The sequence below is a fragment of the Strongylocentrotus purpuratus genome, unplaced genomic scaffold, assembly GCF_000002235.5.
Source record: "Strongylocentrotus purpuratus isolate Spur 01 unplaced genomic scaffold, Spur_5.0 spur5_contig_828, whole genome shotgun sequence".
Taxonomy (NCBI): domain Eukaryota; kingdom Metazoa; phylum Echinodermata; class Echinoidea; order Camarodonta; family Strongylocentrotidae; genus Strongylocentrotus; species Strongylocentrotus purpuratus.
Genome location: NW_022145533.1, coordinates 229,917 through 257,439, shown reverse-complemented (window position 1 = coordinate 257,439; position 27,523 = coordinate 229,917). Strand labels below are relative to the sequence as shown.

The following is a 27,523-nucleotide window of genomic DNA, read 5'->3' as shown; positions in this document are numbered from 1 at the left end:
ACCACTCTTTTTTTATGTATATTGAAATGAGAAACAAAAACAGGGTTAGGGTTAAGGATGTACAACATTTAAGTTAGTCTCCTTTGAATTCTGCCTAAAACTCCTGCCATGATTACAATAGGAGTCTCAAGCAGGTTGCGAAAGAGATGCGACAGATATGATCTACCCTTAAAGTTTGAAATCAAGTAATTTGGAATAGTAAAAAAACTTCTAAAGGCCTACTGTTCATCACACATTTATAACCCATTTTATGTTACGGTTCAATAAATTCATAACTATAAAGTTTATTTCAAAATAGGCCAGACCATTCCTAGAAAAATAGGCCCAACCCTAAACTATGCACATATCACTGACCTTCATTCAAGTGCAACTTCAAGATGATTTTTGTAATCTTTAAAAAAGTTCAGGAGATGCCCTAAAAGTGGGAATTGGAAATTTGTGCATAAAAAAAACTACATTTGATTTCAACATGATCTGAATTTGTGAATATAGGGCCTATTTACTAGCGTAGGCCTACATTTAACACAATTATCATTATGTGGGTAGACCTAAGCTTACTACAGCACGCTTTCATGTGAAAAAAAAAATACAGTAATATGCATTCACTTTACATTTAATTAATATGATGGGGTTGGTTGGAACATGTTCCAATAAACCCCCTGCCCAATGTTTCAACTAACCCCGAGAGCACATGCATAGCAGATGTTTAAACTTATTGTGCAAAACATGGCATACAACTGCACACCTATTTAGCCTTATTTTGTAGCTTAGTATAAGAGCCTAACATACCAAAAATATAGCCACATGAATCTACAAACATCATAGAGATAATACAAAATTTCTTAATGTCAAAAAATTTAGTCAAAAGTTGAAAAATCAAACTTTCCTTTCTAACTCCAAGAAGACTGAGATCCATGTGCTGTACATGTAGGTAATGTGGTATGTGGGGGTTGCTTTTGCACACCACCTAATGGCAGTGTTTCTAGAAATTAATTGTTGATTTTTAGGAAAATCTCAATGTTTCAACTAACCCCGCGTTCCAAACATCCCCACTCTCCCCTATGTATCTTGCAGAGCTAATGAACTGATTAGATTTTGGGGTCATGAGGTCAGAGGTCACAGGGCTCATTATGTATGCAAATATAGCTTGTGATCGCGTTATCTCAAGAACTGATTGATGGATTAACGTCAAACTAAACTTGTGTCATGTATGTTCTTGCAGAGCCAATAGAATACTGAAGCTGTGACATCATAAAAATCTATTTTTAGAATTTCTCAATTTTTTTCTTCATTTTCCAAAAGAGCATAAAAAATAATGTCAGAATGTCGAAAACCAATTGAATATGTTATGTATAGGCTGAGATATATGACCATCTGAATAAATAGATGTCCTATAGGAACTCAGTGTTATATTGCTCATTGGCATTAATTAAAATGCTTGTAACTTCAAATACATGTGCTTATAAAAGATGTGATGCCTTATCGTTAAATAAAATCCCGCCATTCGCTCTAGGCCTACCCAGTAGCGCATAATTTTGTCTACTATTTCTCACTCTGTAACTCTATGCAGAAGTGTGTGCGTGCAGACGAATGAGTGGTTTCCAAAATAAAATAAAATTAATAAGAAAGTTCTCAGATAGGCCTCTTCAAACCTGGTGATAGTACCACAGAAAGAGGATCTGACAAGGTCACAGAGATCAAATCCTAGTAATATACCTGCCAACCCTCCCGAATAATCCAGAATATCCTGTTTTTCTGGATTTCTAGGACCCCAAAATCCGGGATATCCAGAATTTTCAAAATTTCGATTTTTTTTTTTTTTTTTTTTTTTTTTTTTTTTTTTTTTTTTTTTTTTTTTTTTAAATTTAATTTTTTTTTTTTTTTTTTTTTTTTTTTTTTAAATTTCTGAATCAACATTGGTGTGGTCCCAAACATGAAAGTATTCCCTACTTTTCTTTTTATTTCTCTAGTCTGTACGAATACTACAACTCCAACTCCAACTGGTGAGTGATACTATAATTTATTAAAAAAAACATATATTTGTTTATTTTTTGTTAATTTATTTGTTTTAATAATAACTTTTGTTTTTCTTTTTTTTTGCATGATTAATGACCATTGCATGTGCGTTTGGATGGCTAATGTGCTCTTTGTAGATATACATGTAGATTTGTAATGCTTTTTAATTATAAAAAGTAGTTATTTTGTGAAAACTAGTAATAATTGTATCGAGCAATAGAAATTGCTGTATGAAACTAAATGGTCATATATTACACAAAGCTCTCTATATAGCAATTAATTGTATAATTGATAGATACATGTGCATGTAGATCCAGTCGTACAATCAGTTTCTATTAATTAAGCTTTGTCCAGAGAAGGATTGGCCACCAATTCTTGATTTTATTCACTTGTTTTCACCATATGAATTTACTGTTTTTATTACTCGGTATATTAATTTGAATCAGGCGATATAATTTCAAAAATTATACGGTATATGTTTATGAAATAGATACAGAGCCAAACTTGTTTTAATTTGAATAAACAAAGTAGAAAAGTTGAATATATGGCAGAAATTTGATTTAGGATTTCAATTATGTTCAGTTCAGTTTTATTCTCAATTTGATCCCTTCCAATAGTCCCCTGCCGTATGTCCTGTGTAATTTACAATGCTGTTTGTAATGAATTTGAATCTGTGCCTTAATTGCATTGTGCATGATAAACTCCACACTTGCAATGCAGTGCCATCACTAGACCAATCTCTTCTTTTGAAGAATGTCGAAGTATGTACATCAGTGAAAAAAATACACGGGGCTCGGGGCGAATTAGCCCCCAAAATACCAAAAAGAGCCCCAGAAAGTCATAAAAGAGCCAAAAAAAATTTGCACAGAGTTCAATGCAAAACAAATTAAAGAGTGTTATTTTCATGCAAGCGAGGTTGAAACGTAGCCCCCAAAATTTTTTTAAATAATTTTTTCCCTGATGTACATACATGTATATGAACACTGCAGTCCCATATTAACATATTAAACTCATCAAGCAATTATTTGTCCATTCATATCAACATTGACTGCATGCTTCATCAGGAAATACCACCACTCCAACGGTGACTACTACCAACGGTACAGGTTTGTACATATCATTTTTTATTAGTGATCAAGAAAAAGGATGTTTTTTTTCTTTTGTGTTACTGATTTTCTTCTTCAATTAAAGTGTACCACAGTATTGGTGAAGGACATCAATTTTTGTTTTTTATAAAATTCTTCACCAAAGGTGTTGACGGAGGCATGTTTTGGGTTGTCAGTCCATCCATCTGTACGTCTATCCGTCTCTCTTTCTCGTAAATGCAATATCTCAAGAACCACTTGAGGTATGAACTCCAAACTTGGTGGTAGTATGTATCACCATAGGAAAACAATCTGATTAGATTTTAGAGTTAGTACATGTTGGTCACAGGTGAAAGGTCATAGATGTCAACAGAGGAGCAATTTGGGAACGATTTATTGTTGTCGTCAATGTCTGACCAGGCCTTATGCATAATTACCATCATGTTGTCATAGTAGGAGTGTATAAACACCACATTCATTATCCTGGGGGGTGTTTCATAAAGCTGTTCGTAAGTTACGTATGACGTTACGAATGACGTAAATATGAAAAGCCAAATGGGATGCTCAATCATTTTTAACTGCGTCAACTAAAGTTGAACTGTGCAGATGTAGATTAACATTCTTATTATAACAAACGTTTTCAATGCAAAGTATATTTTTTGCCATAATTTAATTGAGGTTATTGGAAATATAGTCACATTTTGTTAAAACATCAGGAAAAACTTTGGGCATCCTATCTGGCACTTCATATTCAAGTCGTTCGTAGAGTCATTCGTAACTTTACGAACAGCTTTATGAAACACCCCCAGTATACTGTTGTATCATTAGATATTTATAATGTATTCACCCTATCCAATTGGGTGTTGAATGCAATCTAAGTGGTAATTGCTTTCCTTCATATCTCATCAAAAAACTTGTTGTTCCATTTTGTAATGAAATTACTGTCCAAGTCTGTTCCTCATCAATTCAATGCTATTATTATAAACCAAGGCTATATCCATTTTCATACATGTACATGTATATGAAACACACACGTACATGTATATAAAGTATTTCTCTTTTCAAAATCAAAAGGGCATAAAACTACGTTAAACAGTATTCACATGAACCTGACCCTGGGACACAAGGACAACTCTGACCTCGGACTATTACTTCCTTGCTTAATTCTGATTTTGCCTTAAAGAGAAGGTCGAGTTCTGGGAAGAGGTGAAAAATAATTTGTGAGCATTACTCATTCTTATTATGCAAGTGTGGAAGAACATCAGTTAAGCATGTTCCCTGAAAAACATGGCTCTTTAAATGCCTTCATATTCTAAATATGCATGTAACATCGTAAAAATCGGGGGGGGGGGGGGCGGCTTTTTACGCCACATGTTCGTGTAGTCCCATATATCTTTCTGTGCAAGTGTTTGTAACTTTACCAAGACTTGGCCACGTTTCTTATCATTTTGATGATTCCAGAACCTTGCAATACACACAAATTCTTATATGCTAGATGATCAACCTTTTCTGGTCGGTTCCACACCGTTTCTTTCACAATGCAATCGCATGACCAGAACTCAACTTCATCTTTAAGCCTTATAACCCTGAGTCCAGTATAAATGTCACTTTAATGATTAACCCATTTTTGGCTGTCAGCAGACAAGCTGATGTGTTCCTCACTAATCTTATGAACAGAAGCTCATTGGCATTTAGGAGTGGTGAATTAAGAATGCACAGTGACATATTATGCTACGTGCTGTTGCCGTGGAAATGATTTGTTTGCTACAGCACATAAGTCAACTTTACATAGTGGCCCTGGCATATCATATGGAATTCCCTGCCTTTCGATCAAATGAATAGTCAGTCAGTGTTTGCAGCAGTAAAAAAAATGCTGCTCTCCCAATATACTGTTCAATCATGAATGTTTATATCTGCGATAATTATGTGCAATCTGTAAAATGAATTTAAATGAATTTATGAAATGAAAATTATTGCATGCCTCCATGGATGTTTAGCTAGCGGGAGGCAATGCATGATATACATTTGTACATGTAGGTTGTTGCTCTGGAAAAGCATTGTTCAAACTTCAAATAAATCATGTTGCATTCGTACATTGTCAGACTTCAGTTCAGATCTAACAAAGACATGACAGAGCTTTTTTTGTGTGTAAAAATAGAGGGTGTGCCCCCCAGAGGGGAAAAGAATCACCGTTATCTCTCTCTATCTATCTCTCTCTCTATCTATCTCTCTCTCTCTCTCTCTCTCTCTCTCTCCCCCCCCCCCCCCTCCTTCCATCTCTCTCTCTCTCCCCTCTCTCCCCTCCCTCCCTCTCTCTCTCTCTCTCCCTCTCCCTCTCTTCTCTCTCACTCCCTCTCCCCCTTCCTCTCCCCCTCCCTCCCTTCTCTGTCCTCGACTGTTTCAATAAATTTCACTTCTCTCATTTCTTCTTTATCTCTTCATCTTGTCTCTTTGTCTCTCTAAAGAAGTAAAATCATTCTCAATTACACCGTTCCCTTAAGCACAGATAAATGGATGCTGGGAGCAACTTACTTTTCACACAAAAAAGAAATGCTGTTTTCAAATCTTTCTTCCAATGGGTTTAAAATCTCTTAACAAAGTAGTTTGAATAAAAAGAAATCCTTTGTGAATAAAATGTAAGTTCTACCCCAGTACCTACAATGCATTGTCCTCAAATGGGACTAGGAAAGGAGAATGCTGTGTTGTTTTCACAGTCCTTCATCCTAATAATTCGTCCTTGTTTTCACGAAGTGACGGTAGCGAGGAAAATCGTAATGCAAAGTGAATGCAATTTTTTTTCACTACCGTCACTTCGTGAAAACAGCGACGAATTGTGATCCAGTTATAAAAATCTTTTTCTTTTGGAGCCCCCAAATAATTTTATAACATTTATTTGTTGTTGTACAAATGCCATTTTTGGTACAGGGCTTCCTTAGGACCTACTGAACGATATTAGGGTAGGAATTATAAGGGTGTGGGGCAGGGGCGTCGCCTCGTAGCCCCCAAATAATTTAGAAAGTAATACAGTATTATAACATTTATTTGTTGTTGTACAAATGCCATTTTTGGTACAGGGCTTCCTTAGGATCTACTGAACAATATTAGGGTAGGAGCCCTCAGCAAGAATAGCATATAAGGGTGTGGGGCAGGGGCGTCGCCTCGTAGCCCCCAAATAATTTATAAGGTAATATAACATTTGAGTTTTTCTTGTACAAAAGCCGAGGGCTCCTACCCTAATATCGTTCAGTAGGTCTTAAGGAAGCCCTGTACTAAAAATGACCTTGTACAACAACAAATCAATGTTATAACATTATTTGGGGGCGCAAAAAAGACGCCCCCGCCTCCACACCCTTAAATTGAAATTTTGCTGGGGGCTCCTAACCTAATATCGTTCAGTAGGGACTAAGGAAGCCCTGTACCAAAAATGGTGCTTTTATCTGGCAAGTAATGGTAATTTCACTAAAGCCACCTGACTAACATTGTTGTTCATATTTTGCTTTTAAAAGCTAAGCTTGCTTTACTGAATGTACGTCTGTACATTGTACATGGCTGCTCCATAAAGATCGAGTCTCCTGTTTTATCTCGCGTCTCATTGGCTTGCCTTAAAGGGGCATGTTCCCCGTATTCCAGAGGGCGCTCAAAATACGTACGCGCTATAGCTGCCTATTGACACCAACAGAATACGGCTCTTACGCAGATGGCAAGTTCCGATAACTACACTGGCGGGAACGTGCCCCTTTAAGTGTTTCTGTGTTCAAGTTTTCAGGTTTGATGTCTTTTTTTTTTAATTGAACATGCATCAGGTTTGATACTGGATTGCAAGTGTTTAGGTCTTTGTCCGATTCCTGACTGGCTCTGATGAAATGCTGTTTCAGGCTTTTCAGTTCTTCAGGCTCCATATTGTAAAGAATGCATGGAGCTCCGCTATGTGTGGGCATCAATGACAGCTTCGTCAATTAAAGCCAACCGGCATCTTTGTTAGCATGTTAATACAATTCATTATACAGCTTGAAGACAAAATGTTACTCGCACAATGTACATGTATGTGTAAAATCATTGCTAGCATCCATGGAACTTTATAAGTCTTTAGTCCCAGGTGCACTCCGTGATGTTTGGTAGAAAATCTGTTTGTGAAGCGTTATGTTCCACCTTTCATGTTGCTGTCAACACATGTTTCATTTTTCATTGGCACCTATTTTTAAATTCGATAATTTTCTTTGGCTTCTATGCCTTTCATGGTGCTGTCAGCAGACATTTCAATTTTCATTGGCACCTACTTTTAAAGTTGATAATTTTCTTAGGCTTCTCTGGTTGACTGGTATCTTGTCAGCTTGTCCTCCGAAGAAAATCTTATTTTTGGATCTTATTTTTTAGCCGAACCATCAACAACAGGACCCGGTCCAAATACTGGTACGACGGACCTGCATACCACTGTGCCCAGCCCAATCACTGTTGAGCTTTCGTCTCCAGCTGATACAAACCCCACCCCAGAACCTGGACCAAGCACTAGTCCTACTAATTTGTATACTAACGCAATATCTCCAGAAGGATCATCTTCTAACACAGGTAGTTGTTGTAGCAGTTATGGAACCAGGGAATAGCAATTACTATGTCATCGATTGTTAACAACAAATAATACAGGAGCAGGGAGGGTTTTGTCATTTGAAAGGTGAAGAAAAACACTGGCCCTTAAAAAGTGAAAATAGGTCCATACAAAAATTATAGTACATATATGTAACATATATATGCATTTGAATCATCACAAGGAAATATTACTGATATAACAAATTTGAAAAGATAGCTGTGAACAAAATGTCGTTTATAATTGGGTGTATTATTAGTCCTGCAGTGCATCATTACGTTAGCTGGACCTACCTGTAATTATTGGAACCAGAGGAAGCCTGCATGAGCTCTACAAGACAAACCTTAGCACAGGGAATAAGTAGAGTCTTGGTCAAGGCCTCGTCACTTTATGCCTAGGTCACATTTGCCGCCACCGCCGCCGTGCGATCTAAACTATCTACGGCCAATAGCAATTATAGGGCCGCCGCAGCATTCCCACGGTCACATACAGTAGCAGTCACATTATGTTAGGGTAGCCGCACAACGTATTTTGAATTTGTAGCTGAAAACGTGCTACTGCCGTACAGCATTTGAAGTGATGTCGCACGGTTGCCTCAAGGCTGCCCTAGGGCACCCGTGGAATTCCTGCAGCCGCCGCAAATTTTTTGGTTTTGCAAAAGTCAATTGTAACTCATAAGACCCTAGGGCAGCCGCATTGCAAACGCATGGCCACCGTATCTCAACGTTTGGTCGCCGTGGAACTGCTCTACGGCATGGCTACGGTGTGTCAAATTCCTATGGCGAACCTAGAAATGAAAAAAAGTTATAACTCCACATTATAATCCCACAGCGATCCATACGCCCTGCAAAGATAGGCATATATATACGCCCTAGGGTGACCCTGAGGCCACAAGTATCTCATGATATTGGGTGTGTACGGTCACCGTATCCTTGCCGCAGAGCAAATGTGACCTAGGCATTACTAGCCATTTTGGATACATGTGTTTGTGCAATCCACCTTGCTTGATCCGGCCCAAGACTCAGGGAGTCATGATGCCAACGCTGAACAAGAGTTAACATTATGATGAAAGACCTAGAATCGTTCGGTTTAGACTCAGTTTGGAGATGGTTTAAAGTCGTTTTGGTCGTGTGACGGAGGTATTGGACCTGAATACATATTCTGGAACAAGTGTTGTTGTTTTTTCTTCATATTGTTTCGTTATTGTACCTACTCTGTTCATGTAAATGTGCTGTGAGTAGAGGGGAATTCTTTAAAAGTGACAGTAACACTATCCCTGGACCCTGGTACAAAAGCTCGAGAACAAGTGATCTGGCAATATTTTCTGTATATCATGTTTAAAGGGAGATGAAAATTATCAAATGGTCCCTTTTTGGAATGGTGTATTTTTGTGTAAAAGCAACATTGTGTATTCCCAAGGAGGAAGTAGACATACATGTATATAATTCTTTTGGGCAGTGTGGTAGTTTATTTCCAAATTTATATAAAATCAATACTTAATCCATGATTTGAATCTTTAGAAAGGAAGACCAATTACTTGCACAGCAACATTGTACAAGCAGTGAAAGTGCCGCACTATTTAAAAAATACACACCTGTACAATGTTTCTGTGTTGTTGTTTTTAACCCAAAGGGAGCCTCGGTTATTTTTGTGTACAGTCTTTTTTTTTAATGTTGACATTCTTAATGATCATTAATAATAATCTGGATATGTATAGCGCATAATACAAAAAACCGTCTCTATTAAAGTGCTTTACAGATATTATATTGGAGGTTTAATAGAGGATTATTAAAGTTGTAAAACAATTACAATTGGTAAACACAGAAAGTACAACTGAGATTTCTACAACTTCAACGACCCTTACACCAGATGGAGATGGAACCACACCCTTCGAAACTACTACCACTACTGCCACTGTTACTGATCTAAACACAGCAAGTCTAGGTACGGGCACAACAACACCAGGTAATGGCATTACAACAACAAAAACGACGACAACAACACAAGGTACTGCCACAGCAACTTTACCCTTTGACCCTACCACTAGTTATGTGAGTAGTGGTAGTGGCAGTACGGAGAGTGGTAAGACATTAAGTGCTTCCGTGTTTCCCTTCCCTACTCCAACAATGTCGTCAGTGGTCTTTGTCATTAATTTTGCTTTGTCCTGGGGTATGTTTAACATCACTGCAATTCATCTCGAAGACCTACTATTTCATTTGCTTTGCAACTCCTCTCCATGAAATGTTTCATCACTCCTAGGCTTTGCATTCATACGTGAATATCGGTTGTTAAATGCTGTGTAGGACAAACTCTAATTAAGCTCCATAGAATTACACTTTAAGGAAGTCTTCTGCATCCTGTTTTAGCCAATGTATTTTGTATTTTAGCCTGTGAACCAGTCACTTTCTTTCCATTTCATTTCATTTCATTCATTCAATTCCAAGTCCAGATAAAAACAATATCATATACTATTCAAAATAGTGAGATATCATGAAAAGCACATGGCTTGTCCACAAGGTTGACTCATCATTTGATTGAGATTCATTGAATACTTGTCTATCAACATCTTATTCTTTTTTTTGATAATATAGGGAGAATTATATAATGGAAAAAAGTATATATAATTTGTGATCTACCTTTTAACAAAGAAATGAGCAAGTACAAGTATATCCAACTAATCAAAAGTTTGTACTAGACACTTTACTACATCCGCTTCCTTGAACAAATTCCTAGAATTGATGAGTCTCAGCCCTATTTTGTTATTCATTGCAATCATAAATAAACCGTTCTCTCATGCATCATGCCATGTCCATTTATGTTTGTCTTATCATGTCATGTCACACCCCCCCCCCCCCCAATTTCCAATCATAAATATATTGATAATCAGACAGGCGATTGGCTTGTAAAAGTCATGGGGTTCCTAACTGACCTAAAGGTTTATAATTATCATTGCAGCATGACCTAAATCCAGGATTTTGTTTCAGAATCTGAGACAAATTTACCCAATCCCTTTTTAGCTCTAATATATATACCTGCTTGAAATCCATCATATAATCTTGGTTTTATGCTTTTTTGGAAAAATAATTTTCAAAGATGGGATTATGAAGTGGTGAAATTACAGAATAATCTGTACAAGATTATTGTGAAGATTATAAAAACTGTTCAGAATAAAACTTGCACAGAATATTCTGTAGATTCAAGAGTTCCTATATTTCTTTAGCTTTAGTATAGTAATTTCGTCCCTGTTTTCACGAAGTGATGGTAGTGAGGAAATTCGTCACGCAAAGTGAATGCAATTTTTTGTCACTACCGTCACTTCGTGAAAACAGAGACGATATGTTGTAACCCGGGGGAAATGGCAAATCAGTTAACATGGTGCACTTTGTGGAAAGACTTTATTAATGTTTGAACATCAGGAGTGGGATGGGAAGGTGAAAGTGAATACCCCAGTAACACTAAACTAGACTGACATCAGACTGACAAAACGTCAAGCAAAATATTACAATACCCCCAATGGCCATGAATCAGTTGTGTTGTTGGGGTAGAGTAATGGGCACGAGTACTTATCCGTTTCTTTCTTGTACCAGCCTGGGAAGTGATTTAAAGGTAAAGACCAGTTTTGGAAACGCCCCCCCCCCCCTCAAAAATGGAAGCTCTTATTACCAATCATGTGAAAGAATATATTGTTTTGACTAATACATGATGATACAAATTTTGCCAGGAAAACCGCCTACTAGCTAATTTATATATTTGGTAAATTATTATATCTATCTGGACTAGATAGATATAGGGTATATTCCCATATACATCTTTCTGTGTACAGTGCTTGTAACTTTACCAAGACTGGGCCAAATTTCTTATCATTTTGATGATTCCAGAACCTTGCAGTAGGCCTACACACCAATACTTACATGCTAGATGATCAACCTTTTCTGATCAATTCCACACCGTTTCTTTCACAATGCAATCACATGACCAGAACTGGTCTATACCTTTAATGTACAATATGTAGAATGTATAGTGAATGACTGGAATACGTGTAACAGATTTGAAATGAAACTCATTTGAAATATTCTGGTACCACAGAAATAATCACCGATATTGCATCATCTTCTTTTGGTACCACAACTAACGATGATGGCACTGCCCCGATGGTTACTGCCAAAACGAGCCTTATATCAGATGGGACAACTCTGTCCAATCCAACAACACTTGAACCTACCGCAAATACTATAAGTGATGGTATGACTGGTAAAAACAGGAATACTCTGCATTTGATCATATATTTCTGTTTGCATGGATCAATGAATTTCCTCTCTTCATTTTACGATCCATCCATTTATCATCAAAAGTGATAGTGATAAAATACTTCATTTCCAACAGTTTTGTTCTGATCACCTTCCATTTATTTCTTTGATGGAGAAAGCTTACATGAGCACACTTTTATCACAAATGAGATTCAGCCCTTCAATATTATCATTTTTTGCAAATTCATACACAATTGACTAAAAATTATTCTTTTATCTCACTTAGACTTTCATTGTTTTTTTTTGTATTAAGCAGAGCTACCATTTTGTATAAATTTCATTTACATCATTCTGAGTACTTGCTCCTAGGATTGTTTTTAAAACTATGGAAATTTACACACCATTTTATTGATTGCACTTTTAAATAGATAAAATGGATATGGATAATTATAAACTGGCTAATTCCTTGTCAGTTTTTTTCTGCACTTACGACTCTAATCACCAGATCATCTCAATATCAATTGATGTTTCCATCCCTGTTGGCTTGGACAATGGATTCCGTTCATGGCCCCTATCCTATTCTATTCCATCTGGGGGTGTTTCATAAAGCTGTTCGTAAAGTTGTGCATGACTTTACAAATGATTTATATATGAAAAGCCAAAGAGGATGCTCAATCGTGTTTAACTGCATCAACTACAGTTGAACTGTGCAGATGTAGATTAACATTCTTATCATAACAAACATTTTTAATGCAAAGTATATTTTTTGCCATAATTTAATTGAGGTTATTGGAAATATAGTCACACTTTGTTAAAACATCAGGAAAAACTTAGCGCATCCTATCTGGCACTTCATATTCAAGTCATTCGTATAAAGTCATGCGTACGGTAACTTTGCGAACAGCTTTATGAAACACCCCCAGCTCTGGTTTGTGCCATACATGTTGGCTTTGGTCAGGAGCTAGCAACCATTTCTTTTTCGGGGGGGGGGGGGGGGGATGCAAACGAGCATTTGTTGCAACACTGCGCTATTGAACATGTCTACTGAAAGAAATTGAAAAGTGAGGAGGGATACTGCAGGCAGGCTGTAGCATGCCACCCCTGCATTTTGTCTATGTTCACAGACAGGCGATTGTTCCAAACTTGCAATTATCAAATCAGTTCCAGTTTTACTCATAAATTTCACCTGCTGCTCATGCTATATCATAACCACCCCAAGATCTTTCACCACAGATCCAAAGTTGCCTCATTGATCATATTAGGCCTGTCTTCACTATCTCGAGATTGCCAAATATCCAGCTATTTGAACTGTCCCGATCGCAAACTATCCAGCTAATTTGCGTCTTCATCAGACCGAAGTAGCAATATTAGCGGTATACTTCGGGGTTACTTCCCAAACCAGAAATAGCGGGCTTTTTGGCAATCTCGAGTTGATGAAGACGCGCCTTATGTGTATTTGTCTATGTTCACAGACAGGCGATGTACCAAACTTGCAACTATCAAATCAGTTCCTGAATTTCACTAATCAATTTCACCTACCACTCATGCTATATATCACAAACCACGTACCCCAAGATCTTTCACCATAGATCCAAAGTTGATCTTATTGATGGACGTCTTGCATCCATATAGATACATGCCAACTGTTCAGATTAAAGAGGAACATTCCTCTTTTTGGGAGAAGATAATTATCATTTTAATGCAGGTGTTCCTCTTCCTGTACAAATTTGTCTGTAGTATTGAATAGGAGAGTTAGAATTGTTCCTCTTTTTTTTTTAAATAGCATAATTTGTACAGATTTCTGATTTTCAAATGTTGGCATGTATGCATATACATGTACATCTCTGTCAGCTAGTTATATCTGTGTTCAGGGAAGAATCCAAAATCGATCCTCCGTTCCTTTGGGTATTTCTGATACATAATTAGTAAAGACCAAACTAAACTCTTTCAATTAATCTTGATGCAAACACAGTTGTTTCAGCTTGTCATATTAGATTCAAAGTCATTCTTGTGATCTTCCAGAGGTGGCCGGAGCCCACTGGAAGATTCTCAACTCTTAACGTGTCAATTACAAACATAATTATGTCACAAATAAATTTGAACAAGTCAGGGGATTTGGAAAGAAGCACTCAAAGTTGGTAATGTCAATCATACACTAAAAAAGTAGACAGTCCCTTTTATCTTGTCTCATATTTAGAGTATCCTCCTACTCCCTAATTGTAAAGGTCTCAAACAGGAAATAGGTTAAAATTGTGGCATTTTAAATGATCCATCAGGAATAAATCAGAGAAAAATCAGGGAATTTTATTGGGCATTTATTTGATTTGATTGATTTAAATTTATTTCTACATTTCACCAATAAATTTGAACAAGTAATTATACAAACAAACAAATACATTCAAAAAACGAAATACAATTAAATGAATAAATTGAAGACTAAAGTAAATAGACTAATAAGACTAAAGTAAAATATTACATAATCAACAATTTGTTTGTAATTAACATAACATGAAATATGGGGGAACCAAAAAGAAGCAATGCTTGTCAAAAATGTTTGGTTCCCAGGGGTAATTGTGTCTAATCAATGATTAAATGTCTGTTAGTGATTTTTCTTCTGCATCATGGATGACTGGTATTACTGACGCATTAATCCACTTACCATCCACTGTCATCCATGCTACATTACATCATGTACTGGTCTTAATGACATATTAATACACTTACCATCTACTGTCATCCATGTTCCATTACATCATCAGGCCAAATATTTAAAAAAAAACATGTTTAGCGTCCTGCTTTTTTGAAAAATAGGAAGGAGCAGGCCCTTTTTTTTTTCTTCAAAATGGCGCTCAAAATGGCCACTCAGTACATTTTCCCTGACAGTCGGGCTATTTTTCAAGACGGCCGCTGAAAATTTTTTTTATTTTTTTTAAATCAGTTTATTTTAGCAGTGTTTTTCATGTTTGTTATGTTTTTTTTTTTAATTCATATTTTTTTTAATTAAAAAAAAAAAAAAACAGGGGGCGGCCCCCCCATAAAAGGAAGCAGGCGGGGACGCTAAACATGTATTTTTTTTAATGGCCTCATGTACTGGTAGGGTTCCCATGGCCCGCCTCTGCTGAAGATCGGGGAAATCCTGGAAAATGAGTTCCCTCTTGTCCAGTCAGGCTAGAGTTGTTTTTTTAAAGGTCAGGGGATTTGGAAAGAAGCACTAAAATTTGGTAATGTCAATCATACACTAAAAAAGTAGACAGTCCCTGTTATCTTGTCTCATACTGTATTCCTTCTACTCCCTCATTGAAAAGGTCTCAAACAGGAAATAGGCTGAAATTGTGGCATTTTAAATGATTCATCAGGAATAAATCAGAGAAAAATCAGTGAATTTTTTTTCTTCAAAAGTTGCTGGGAAGCCTGATTGCAGATGTCTTTATCCAATAAGGGTCTCTAGGTCAATTCATTCATTCATCACCCCTAAACCTAATCTAAAATCCCTTTGACAAAATATATAATGGATCATTTGTTGCTAGAGTATTTGTCTGCTTTTAAATAATAAATTACTATGTTAAAACAGTATTGCCTTGATATACATTTTACCTACAATTTCTTTTAGATATAATATTCATATGTTTTTGTTTGAATCCTTGTGTCTCACATGTCATGTATTCTACTTTTCAATGTTAATAATATGATATCATTTACTCACTTTTGATTATTTTAATCTCATTTAATGTATAATACACTTCATCCTTCTTTTTGTATTTGTCATGTCAGCTATATGTACCTGTATGCATTTTGTTATGTTGTATATATCATATTGTATATTTATTTTTAAATTGCTTTACTTTTCATTGGAATTTTATGTTTTTAAAGAGATTTGAAATAAACTGAATTGAACTGAATTAAATTTTGAGTAAACACCTTTCTGGCTATCAGCAGACATTATGCTTTATTGTATATATTACTGAAACCATTTTTAGTTGCATCAGAGAACTACGGTACTTGTTGTACTTTGATTAGATTTAAAACAGTAAAAAAAAATGGTACAATATTCAATGTTTGGTAGGTCTTGATTGAAAGAACACCATAAAGGATAGATGAATACATTGTTGACTTTCTGCAAGAAGGCTCTTACTTCCATTGACAATACAGTGAATACACAGATCATTAGGGCCTTCTTGCAGATAGATGATGATATATACCAATTCATGTACATGTAGGTGTCATATTTAGAACAAAATGTTATCTGTTTGGAACCAGAAGGGTATCTGTATCCAATGATTTAGAGTTAACACCTTCTCATGGATATTGATTCGCAATGCATTTTGTTATGCGATATCTGTTATTAATTTGATTTAGTCTTTATATCAAGGAGTAACTCACTCCATGATTGCACATGTTTTCTATTCTTCTTAGCACCTTCATATTCTTCTAATTTAAAGAGTTATAGAAAGGATGAATGAATATACTCATTGAAGTAAAAGCTACTTCAGATAATAAAATGGTGGGCCTAAAATATGCAAGTGTTGGACAAATAATGGGGCTAAAATTTTATTCAATCGGCCCCCTACCCTTCACAAAAGAAAATGGATTATGAGAGCAATTTTTTGTCAAAATCAGGAGCAATACATATTAAATGTTTTTCCCTGAAATTGAATTTACGAGATTGTCCAGTATAGAACCTTTTTATTTGCATTTCTATAGCACTAGGAAAGTAAAAATCTTGCAAGAAGTAGACTCTGACAAATTATGCCTATCATAAGGTCCTGCAGCGGTTGAACAGAATATGAAATGCACATTTCCGGAATTCTCTTGATTTTGTTTTGTTTTGTTCTGTTCTGTCAAACTATGTACTGTTTGTTCTGCTTTTTAAACAGACGCGACTAAAATCACATTCCCTAGTCTCGATGAAACAACTCCTCTTTTAACAACGCAGGGTGAGAGTACTGTGATTCTTTTGGTGTATTTTATTTGCTACACAGTGAACACGGATTTTTACTATCAATTTTTTTCGATTAATTTTACATTGTCCTCTACAAGTTTTTTTTTAAATGATGATGATTATTATGTTTTCTGCAATTGTTTATCTCCTTTTTCTAAAGATTCTCGAATGACCATACTTATACTTCTCCATTTCATATTTCATTTCTACTTATCCTTATAGAAACCTACAACAACAACAACACCATTAATAATAATATTCATAATAACAGTAATAATAGCAATAATAATGGCTTTAAAAAATAATGGTGACGATGATGATGATGATGATGATGATGATAATAATGATAATGATAAAGATAAAAGCACCTAAAAATTTTAATTGCTTGTAAGAGAATTGTGAAGTGAAAATGCATCCCAAAGATGCAAGTCGGGCTCACTTCCAAAATTCTCATACTTGTTCCTTTTACCTTTTTTTTTTTTTTTTTTTTTTTAATTCAAATGATTTTATTTCTCGTGCAAAACAAAATACAAGAATAATTATATCACATCAAATATGCAATGAAACGATAAATATTATTTTATTTTGTTATTATAAAATAATAAACTTGTTTTAATTTGTGTATTTAGTCATCTCATCATGCTGGGCCCTAGATGCAAATACACTGCAGTTTGGATACCGGTAGTTAATTAAGGCAATTTCAATAGCATTGTCCATCACCTACTAGTATTGAAATGTGCAAACATGACAATCAATAAGGTATTGCGTAATCCAAACATGATTTCTATACAATCATGTAGGCAATACATTAGGGTTTTCAAAATATACCCAGAGTTCAATTTTTGAAAGCAGTTGTAATTCTTTTGAAGGCGCTACATGCAATGATAACTTTTAACCATTTCTGGTTTTGTGTGATGCCTTTGGAACCTGAAGGCCTGATTGAGAACCCGACTACTACATGTGAGCCGGACTGTCCCGATCCATCTGGGCCTAATTCTGCTGGTGAGCGTCAATCTTGTAGCCTTGAATCTGTGATCATTACTTTGTAACGTTAGCCTTCATGTTGTGAAAATTCTTCAAAAAAATGTTGTTTCATTCACTGTCATTCATCGTTTATTTGTACATCTGGTGCTGGTTTCATGTACGTGAAATACAAGTTACTCTCACATAAGGGTTAAAGATAAGGACCAGTTATGGTCATGCGATTGCATTGTGAAAGAAACGTTGTGGAATCGATTAGAAAAGGGTGATCATCTAGCATATAAGTATTGGTGTGTACTGCAAGGTTCTGGAATCATCAAAATGATAAGAAATTTGGCCCAGTCTTCGTAAAGTTACAAGCACTGTACACAGAAAGACGTTTATGGGACTACGCACACATGCGTTTATCTCTCACACACCAATAGATAAACTAATTTACCAAATATATCAATTAGTAGGTGGTTTCCCGGCAAAATTGTTGTTATGTATTAGTCAAAACATACTCTTTCACATGATTGGTAATAAGAGCTTCCATTTCATTTTTTGAAATTAGGGCGTTTCCAATACTGGTCTTTACCTTTAAAGCAATCGCATGCATGCTTCATCCACACAATAGCTAGAAGAGCAACTATGAAAAAACAAATCTCCACAGCACGTGACTTTTGCACATTTTGTGAAGAGTACGTGTAGTGCTCTAAAACCAGAATCTCTGGGACATGAAACTTTTGTGAATTATTAACCCTGATGGATAAACTGTAAACATTTACAGTTTGGTCAGTGTGAGTTGTGATATTCCTCATTTCATGTAATGAATGTTTCACTAATTTGAGCCACTCACAAAAGCCCTGCAAGTTTCTGCATGGTTTTACAGTCGTCAGATTTTAAAAATTTGAAATGAAATAAAACTGACATAAAACTGCCTGAGCTACTGGCACTTTCCTTCTTCTTATTAACAAGAATTTCATTTAAATATATACCTGTGATGGGATCTCTTTAGTTTGCTTTTTACATCACTCCTTTTCTTGCGTTATTTCTCTGCTTTGGATTTAAACTCTCATTGGTTCATTGTCGATGTGCCTACTCTATGCATCTCAAATTGCATTCAATCAATTATTAATTTAACAAGAATAATTTCATCGCCTCTACACTCACAATATACAAAGCAAGATATGTTTTACATGATATTTTATGCAATTACTTTATGATGCCTCGTGATCTGTATTTTAGAGTGTTGAAAAGAACATGGACATAGGAACAGACAGATTGATATATTTTTTAACAGTTTAATTAAGTCATCATTGATAGGATGAAAACACAAATACCCACCTCCCCCAAATAAATCATTTCCCTGAAAATGCAGGGAAATGATTTCTAAGACCCCGTTCTCACTCACTTTGAAAGTGGTCTTAGTTAGACCGCTCCAGACCGCTCCAGAGGAACGGGTCTTGAGGAACGGTTTGCGAGCGTTCACACTCCGAGCAGTTTTTATGGCTCAAACCGCTCCACGAGTCAAAGTGGTCTTGTTGCTATGGCAGCTCAGGTAGGCGGGCCAATTTTTCGCGCGTGGAATCCAAACCGTATGTACCGTACTACATGTTTCGCACCGAAGGTCACTAGCTCACTTCCGTTCAAAGTACGCTTTCCGTTCACATTGCACGTTAGAGCGCTCTGGAGCGCTCTTAATAAGACCCGCTCCTCAAGACCACCTCGGAAGGTGGACTTCTGGAGCGGTCCAGAAGTCCGCTTCCTGGACCACTTTGAGCGTTCTCACTCACCTAAGAACCGCTCCTGAGGAGCGGGTCTTAGTTAGAGCGCTCCAGAGCGCTCCAACGAAGTGAGTGAGAACGGGGTCTTATAGGATAATTCCTTACAGGTTTCACAAGTCAACATATCTCATTTTATTAGCTCACTTGGATGGAAGGTGCAAGTGAGCTATGTTGAGCGCTTTTTGCCCGCGTCCATAAACTTTTTACATTTTTTACTTCTTCTCTGGATTTTAACCAAACTTGGTAGGGATCGTCCTGAGGCAAGAGAGATCTAAGGTTGTTCAAATGGGGTATGTACCTCCAAGGGGGGCCTGGGGCAGCACCCACAAAGTTTTTGAGTGGCAGTAATTGGAAATTTTCTTTTTATACTTGAAAGTCCATGGATATATAGATTCTAACCAAAATTTGTAAGAATCACGTGCAGGAAAAGGATATCTTAAGATGTTTAAATGGGTTATACGCCCCATAGGGGGCTTGGGGCATCATCCCCCAAAGTGCCCCTATGTCAATAATTAGACATTTAAAAAACTTTGTCTTTAAAATTCATATATAGATTTTGACTTAACTTGATAGGATGCATTCATCAGACAGGGGGTATGAAATTGTTTTGAAGGGCTTCTGACCTTTCCAGGGTCAGTAGGATTGTAGCCTTTATAAGAATCATTTTTTGAAGAATTTAGACCCAAATTTGTTTGAATGGGATACATGCCTCTACAGGGAACTTTGGAGCAGCACCCCAACATTGCCCTACTGTTCCAATATTCCTATGTTCCTGGTGTAAAGGGGAAGGGGGCTAGGTCCCGAGGCCCCTACTTTCATCGGCTCAGGTGAGCGTTAGGTCCGTAGACCTCTTGTACATATCGTCCCTATTTTCACGAAGTGACGGTAGTGAATGATAATCCCATACGATTTGCGTGCGGATTTTCCTCACTATCGTCACTTCGTGAAAACAGGAACGATATATGCCATTTGAAGAAAAAAAGCAAATGAATTACAGTATACTGGATTAGGTTAAATGATCAGTTTAAGACAACTTTGTATTTTTGACTGTGCAGAATTATGAAATTTTCCACAAAGTATTGATTGATGCTTGTTTATTTCATGTCAATATGAGCAATTCATTCATAATTCATATCATGTAATATGTTATATATTTATGTTATGTTCTGAAATACATTTTGCAAATGAGAAGTATTCCTAAATTTTCTTCTTACTCAAGTCTCTTTAATGATCTGTATTCTCTTCCCTTATCTTAGATTATGTTCAAATACTTTGCAGTCATATTCTTTTTTCGTTAATTCCTTTTCTGATAGCTTCGGTAGTTGTGCCACAGAAGTAGTTTTCACATTCAACATAGTGTCTTAAAAAAAATTAATAGCTGATATCAAAATATGTGTTTGCAAATATTCTGCATTTGATGTGTGTCACTTTCTAGTAATAACTTTCTTCTCTGCTTCTTAAGTAAAAGGTTGAGTGAGTAAAATAATGTGTCCAATGCCTTTACTAAATGTTCTTGATATTAATCACTGCATCTAACACAGCTATCTCATTGCTTATGGGAACTGCATGATCCCTGTGTTATAAAGCTTATAGGGAATAAAAGAAGTAGGTATTCATTAGGTTATTACAGGCTTAGTATCTTGCACTTGCACCACACATGTTATTTAGGTACATGTAGGGACCCTGTATTTCATTTTATCCATATTTTCAGAATCGAAAGGTTTGTATAATTTTATTTCTGTAATATTTGTGTTTTATTCTGAGATTCTGGACAGATAGTGGTACAATATATTTTGGAGTTTGAATTGCTTTTTTGCAAAGTATTACTTTATATTTCATAAATTTGTTTTATTTCTCAGTCATTTGTTAATTTGTTATTTCGCATTTTTTCTTGATTAGTTACTGTATCTGTTGCTAATTTTGTGTACTTTGTCAATCTCAATCTTCTGTATTGTGTGTCTTTGTTGGCTATTTACCGTGAGTCAATACAAATTACACACTTTTATATTTGCCTATAGGTTTCAAGTTGGAGCTGCAACTATGAAATGATTTGACCTATGAATATAGTAAATTCACTCCTTCAGCGTCTTATGGTACCATTCTTGTCAGGCAACTCTTTATGGCTGATTTAATTGTACTCAAGAAGAACCATGATTCATAAATTTGAATACTTTTATGAACTGGTTGATTGGGTGAATCGACATTTCCTCCTGCTACAATTGCTCAGGGCTTTATTTTGTCAAAAATATAGGATTATAGGGTTGGGGGTGCAATTTAGTTTTAGGTAAGGTGTAAGAATATGTTTGAGATTAGGTGTAGGAATACGATTAAGGTTAGGTGTAGGGATATGATTAAGGTTGAGGTTAGGTGCAGGGATGTGATTAAGGTTTTAGGTTAGGTGTAGGAAAATGATTAAGGTTTAAGGGATATGATTAAGGTCTGAGGGTACGTGCAGGTATATGATTATGGTTTTAGGTTAGGTGTAGGGATATGATTAAGGTTTTAGATTAGGTGTAGGGATATGATTAAGGTTTGAGGTTAGATGTAGGAATACGATTAAGGTTTAAGGTTAGGTGTAGGGATATGGTTAAGGTTTTAGGTTTGGTGTAGGGATATGATTAAGGTTTTAGGGTGGATGTAGGGATATGATTAAGGTTTTAGGTTCGGTGTAGGGATATGATTAAGGTTTGAGGTTGGGTGTAGAGATATGATTAAGGTTTTAGGTTAGGTCTAGGGATATGGTTATGGTTATGGTTTTAGGTTAGGTCTAGGGATATGATTAAGGTTTGAGGTTAGATGTAGGAATGTGATTAAGGTTTGAGGTTAGGTGTAGGGATATGATTAAGGTTTTAGGTTCGGTGTAGGGATATGATTAAGGTTTGAGGTTGGGTGTAGGGATATGATTAAGGTTTTAGGTTAGGTCTAGGGATATGGTTATGGTTTTAGGTTAGGTGTAGGGATATGATTGAGGTTAGGTGTAGGGATATGATTAAGGTTTAAGGTTAGGTATAGGGATATGATTGAGGTTAGGTGTAGGGATATGATTAAGGTTTAACGTTAGGTGTAGAGATGTGCTTGAGGTTTGAGGTTAGATGTAGGGATATGATTAAGGTTTAAGGTTAGGTGCAGGGATATGATTGAGGTTAGGTGTAGGGATATGATTAAGGTTTGAGGTTAGGTGCAGGGATATGATTAAGGTTTTAGGTTTGGTGTAGGGATATGTTTAAGGTTTTAGGTTAGGTGTAGGGATATGATTAAGGTTTGAGGTTAGGTGTAGGGATATGATTAAGGTTTAAGGTTAGGTATAGGGATATGATTAAGGTTTGAGGTTAGGTGTAGGGATATGATTAAGGTTTAAGTTTAGGTATAGGGATATGATTGAGGTTAGGTGTAGGGATATGGTTAAGGTTTGAGGTTAGGTGTAAGGATATGATTAAGGTTTAAGTTTAGGTATAGGGATATGATTGAGGTTAGGTGTAGGGATATGGTTAAGGTTTAAGTTTAGGTATAGGGATATGATCGAGGTTAGGTGTAGGGATATGGTTAAGGTTTAAGTTTAGGTATAGGGATATGATTGAGGTTAGGTGTAGGGATATGATTAAGGTTTAAGTTTAGGTATAGGGATATGATTGAGGTTAGGTGTAGGGATATGGTTAAGGTTTAAGTTTAGGTATAGGGATATGATTGAAGTTAGGTGTAGGGATATGGTTAAGGTTTAAGTTTAGGTATAGGGATATGATTGAGGTTAGGTGTAGGGATATGATTAAGGTTTAAGTTTACCTATAGGGATATGATTGAGGTTAGGTGTAGGGATATGGTTAAGGTTTTAGGTTAGGTGTAGGGATATGATTAAGGTTTTAGGTAAGCTGTAGGGTCAAGGGTTGAATTTAGGAATCAGGTTAGTTAATGAATTTACTGCCGAGCAATTGTCACAGGAGCAAGTGGCATACTATCAGTTGATGTAAAGACACAATTTAAACTGATGTAATATTGTAGCCCAACCTTGACTGTTATTAACTCTCTTTTTATCTCCATGATTGAAACAGGTCTGATTGCTGGTTGTGTATGTGGAGCTATCATCCTCCTTGTCCTCCTTGCTATTTTGATCTGGTGGCTGTGGAAGAAAGGCAAATGTTGTTTCGTGCCAGTAGGTGAAGGAAGGTAACTATCACATTCACCTTTATGTAACTATATGTTTGGCAAATATAGATTAATGTCTACATTATACGTGACATGAAACTCTTAATGTTTCAAGAAATTCTTCCTGTATAGGATCCATTTATTTCACCATTGTTGGGTGTGGCAATTCTTGCTATTGCCAAATGCTATGCTAAATTTTCGGCCCGATTTAAAAATGTTAACCCCCCCCCCCCCCCCCCTTGAATCCTGCGTACGCTACTGACAAGAGCAGACTGGTTAATGTCATCCTGTATAACTAGGTAGCCATTGAGAAGAGATAGATTTATCTTCTAATATCAAACACCTTTCTGGCTCCTAAGAGATGATATCGTCGGCCGGGTGGCAGAAGGGCGTTAGCGCGCGAGCGACTCGAAAAACTACTTTTCGAATTATTCACATTTAAAGATTTGTTTTATACTTAAACTGCTTTCCATCCCGAAAATTGGTTTAAAACATTAAAGACTAATAGAAATGTTGTAGTAGAACACGGTCACAGTTTTTTCTCGGAAAATAAGTCAGTTTTATAAAAGTTTGAGGCGATTTAGTGCTAACGCCCTTTTGCCTAAAGTTTCATTATTGACCTGAAATTTGAGCTAACGCCCTTCTGCCAGCCAGGCGACCATATGTCCATGAACATGTATGGTACAGTACCTTTGAAATGCCAAACAGACTGGTAAATGCACTTCATCCTAGTCTTCTAGTTATTTTTCTAATTACAAAGTTTTGATCAGTTCAGTGTTTATCGATCTTTCTCAATCTGTTGTTACATGTTTTCACCTTTCGAACTTCATTCATAATCTTTACCGTACATTGAGCACGTAGTTTTTGTTTTGAAGTTAATATTTCTGATTATTTCACATCTAGTAAACATATAATGTTATCAGTGAATTTTTTTATGAATCTATGTTATCTTTGTTGTATTTGCAGTCATTTTCATTTAACTTTCATGATATTCTTCTTCCTTTTCATATGTTTCATACAAATCTTTTCTATTCTGACATGCTACTGTTAGTTAATCTTTTACTAACCTTATGTCAATTTTTAAAATTGTTGTTATGCCTTTTATTGGCAGAGGTCAACTTATGAAATTCCAGTTATTGGCCTTGTTATCGGGATATCTCATGAACCACTAGAGATATGAGGCTTAAACTTTGTGATAGTATATCACCGTAGAAAGATGATCTGTTCAGAATTGGGGTTCAAAGTTCAAAGGTCAATTTCTGAAATTACAGGTATTAGCCTTGCTTTTGCGATATCTCGAGAACCACAAGAGATGGGCTTTTTGTTTTCATCGTGATGTCACAAATAGGACGGAGGAGTATTGGAGATGCAGTCGAATTTGTTTTGTTATGTTTTGTTTTTATATATATATATATACACTTCTTAAGATAAATGGGGAGTATTTTGGGAGATGTATCATGGATAACTGACAATCTGTAAATAAACAGAAATTTAATAGAACGTGTCTCCAGAAGATATCACTCATTAAATCTTTAAATATTTCAAAATTAATTCCTTTACAAGCATAATGTTTGAAATAGCAAATATAATTATAATAATTCAGATATAATGCCACATCACTATCACAGGCAAGTTCTGCACCAGGAAGAGAGATTATCAATTTCTGTTTGCTCCCTTTTTTGTATTAATAGTGAAGCTGCTTTGCGTGATAATGAAGAGAAACAGGTGGAACTTCTGAAAATTGAGAAAAAAGGAACGGTCATACTCGCCCCCATAGAGGCACCACCTGCCTGGCCTGAGCAAGATGGCATCCTGTCAACTTCACCTAATCCAAATACTGACAAAACCCCTGGTAAAAGCCCAATCTTTTGGCTTATTTAATTTTCTTTCTTTACACTTCATTTATTAGAAGTAATTATACACATTTTCTATCAGTAATGATTAAACTTTCAGTGTTTTCATTGTTTTGATTTGTTTTTGCTACTGCTGTATTTTATTAACAAGTTTGTGCACAAGGTTATGTCTCTATTTCAATTCTTTAACTTGTTTCTGATGTGTTTTAACTTGACTGAATAGCAAGTATTCTACTAAAATTTGAATATAATGCTGTATATACAAAGGAAATTAGACCAATTAAGTTCCCCTTTGTTCAACATAAATTTAATCCCAGTGTTGAACTTATGTAGAAAATTCCAGCCATTGAATGTATCTCTAACCATTTTTTCCATCAAATTACTCATGGATGTTTTTGTCCTTAAACTCATAGCCTGCCATGAGGGTGCATGCACACTATTGTTATAGTGCTTTGTACATGCGAGCAAGCTATTGCTACGCTGCCATGTGCATGCATGCGTGCACACTTTCGTAGTAGCAGTTAATGTTCATGCTCATTGGACTGTGCTATGTGTTTTGCAGTCGCTATTCATAGAACTACACTGTATCGCGTTAATCAGATTATCTCAATATAAACTTGGCACTCCGTGATTTGGGGCTTGGCACAATGGGGATTAGCCCTGTGGCATGATAAGAGTTAAACACTATTTCAAATGATTACTAAGATAGAAGAAGAAATTTATTATTTTATGTTTTCTTAGAAGATCTTGTGAGAATATCAGGATTATTGTAGAATATGACATCACCAACAGTATGTGTAGTAAATCCCTCCCCATGCTTTTTTTTCTCATCACATTCCCTCTTCTTTTGCTCCATTTTCTTTCCCCCATTTTCTTTCCTCTCTTGTCAATCTCCCCCCCCCCCCCTCCTCCCATCACAGGGGAGCTGTCCAAGGAAGAGGAGGCATTGCCCTCACCGACCACAGGGGGCAAACCGGACGGCGCTACATCCAAGAAAAAGAAGAAGAAGAAGAAAGGGAGCAGATCGAACAGGGTCAGTCCTGAACCCGACCAGATTCCTTCACCGTCGACAGGAGGAAATGATGGATAAGCATTTGCAAATGCTCTCGTGCTTTCGTGACACATTCTGGCTGTGTATTTTGTTTCCTCCAGAACAGTCCATCGTCAGCAGTACTTTGTGATGCTGCTAGCTAGCACGGACTCTATTTTTGACACTCTCACGAAAGTTCTTGTGACTTTGGGCAAGTGAGGATAAGCAGTGTCAGGTACACTGTATCGCCTCAGACTCAATCAAAGCCATATTACATGTAGACCGAAAGCTTCAGTCTCTGATATCGACGGTAATGTTCCGCTGAGATTGCATCTGGCTCCTCTGACCGCCTCTGTGTATGGGGAATGTCAACAAATGTCAGTTTTAATAAAGAAATGACCCATATGAGACGTTATTTCTGTCTATATTACATGTAGTTTGCAGCACAGAAAACTTCTTTTGTGCACTTGAACTGCAGCAGATGTAGAGAAAAGGACAAGATGTGCAACGGTTGCATCGGATATCTCCCTCTTTCCCTCCCCCATTGATGGTCTAGGAGGTGGGAAATAGAGATTTACGTGTACTGCAGAGAAGAGTGTCCAGGGGGGAAAAACAACTTACAAAATTTCGGGGGCTACTTTTCAAGCTTGCTTGCATGAAAATAACACTCTTTAATTTGTTTTGCATTGAACTCTATGCAAATTTTTTTTGGGCTCTTTTATGACTTTCGGGGCTCTTTTGGGCATTTTGGGGGCTAATTTGCCCCGAGCCCCCATGTTTTTTTCTTCCCTGAGAGTGTCTCAGGACAGTATTGTTCTATAGTTTACCGTCCAATGATCAAAGAAATGTCATGCTATCCCCATAAAGCCTGAACAATGTCTGCC

The 27,523-nt window shown here is 36.4% G+C and overlaps 1 protein-coding gene and 1 long non-coding RNA gene across 6 annotated transcripts in view; both read left to right on the top strand.

The window, feature by feature from the left end:
- Positions 1–26,971, top strand: part of LOC105441512 (cell wall protein DAN4-like) — a 36,788-nt gene extending 9,817 nt beyond the window's left edge. For 2 of the 5 annotated variants that reach the window (XM_030983208.1, XM_030983217.1), the window contains exons 3-8: positions 1,971–2,003; positions 3,081–3,122; positions 17,803–17,871; positions 23,663–23,777; positions 25,448–25,608; positions 26,530–26,971. In XM_030983208.1, coding sequence (XP_030839068.1) covers positions 1,971–2,003; positions 3,081–3,122; positions 17,803–17,871; positions 23,663–23,777; positions 25,448–25,608; positions 26,530–26,699 — 590 coding nt within the window. In that variant the 3' untranslated portion in view covers positions 26,700–26,971. Of the gene's footprint in view, positions 1–1,970; positions 2,004–3,080; positions 3,123–9,507; positions 10,482–17,802; positions 17,872–23,662; positions 23,778–25,447; positions 25,609–26,529 lie in introns of those variants that run through there. The other 3 variants (XM_030983223.1, XM_030983235.1, XM_030983228.1) reach the window with 3 other exon arrangements.
- Positions 22,376–23,652, top strand: LOC115923065. The gene is made up of 3 exons (XR_004063754.1): positions 22,376–22,469; positions 22,587–22,906; positions 23,440–23,652. It is a non-coding gene; the product is annotated as an uncharacterized LOC115923065 (long non-coding RNA).
- Positions 26,972–27,523: the final 552 nt, after the last annotated feature.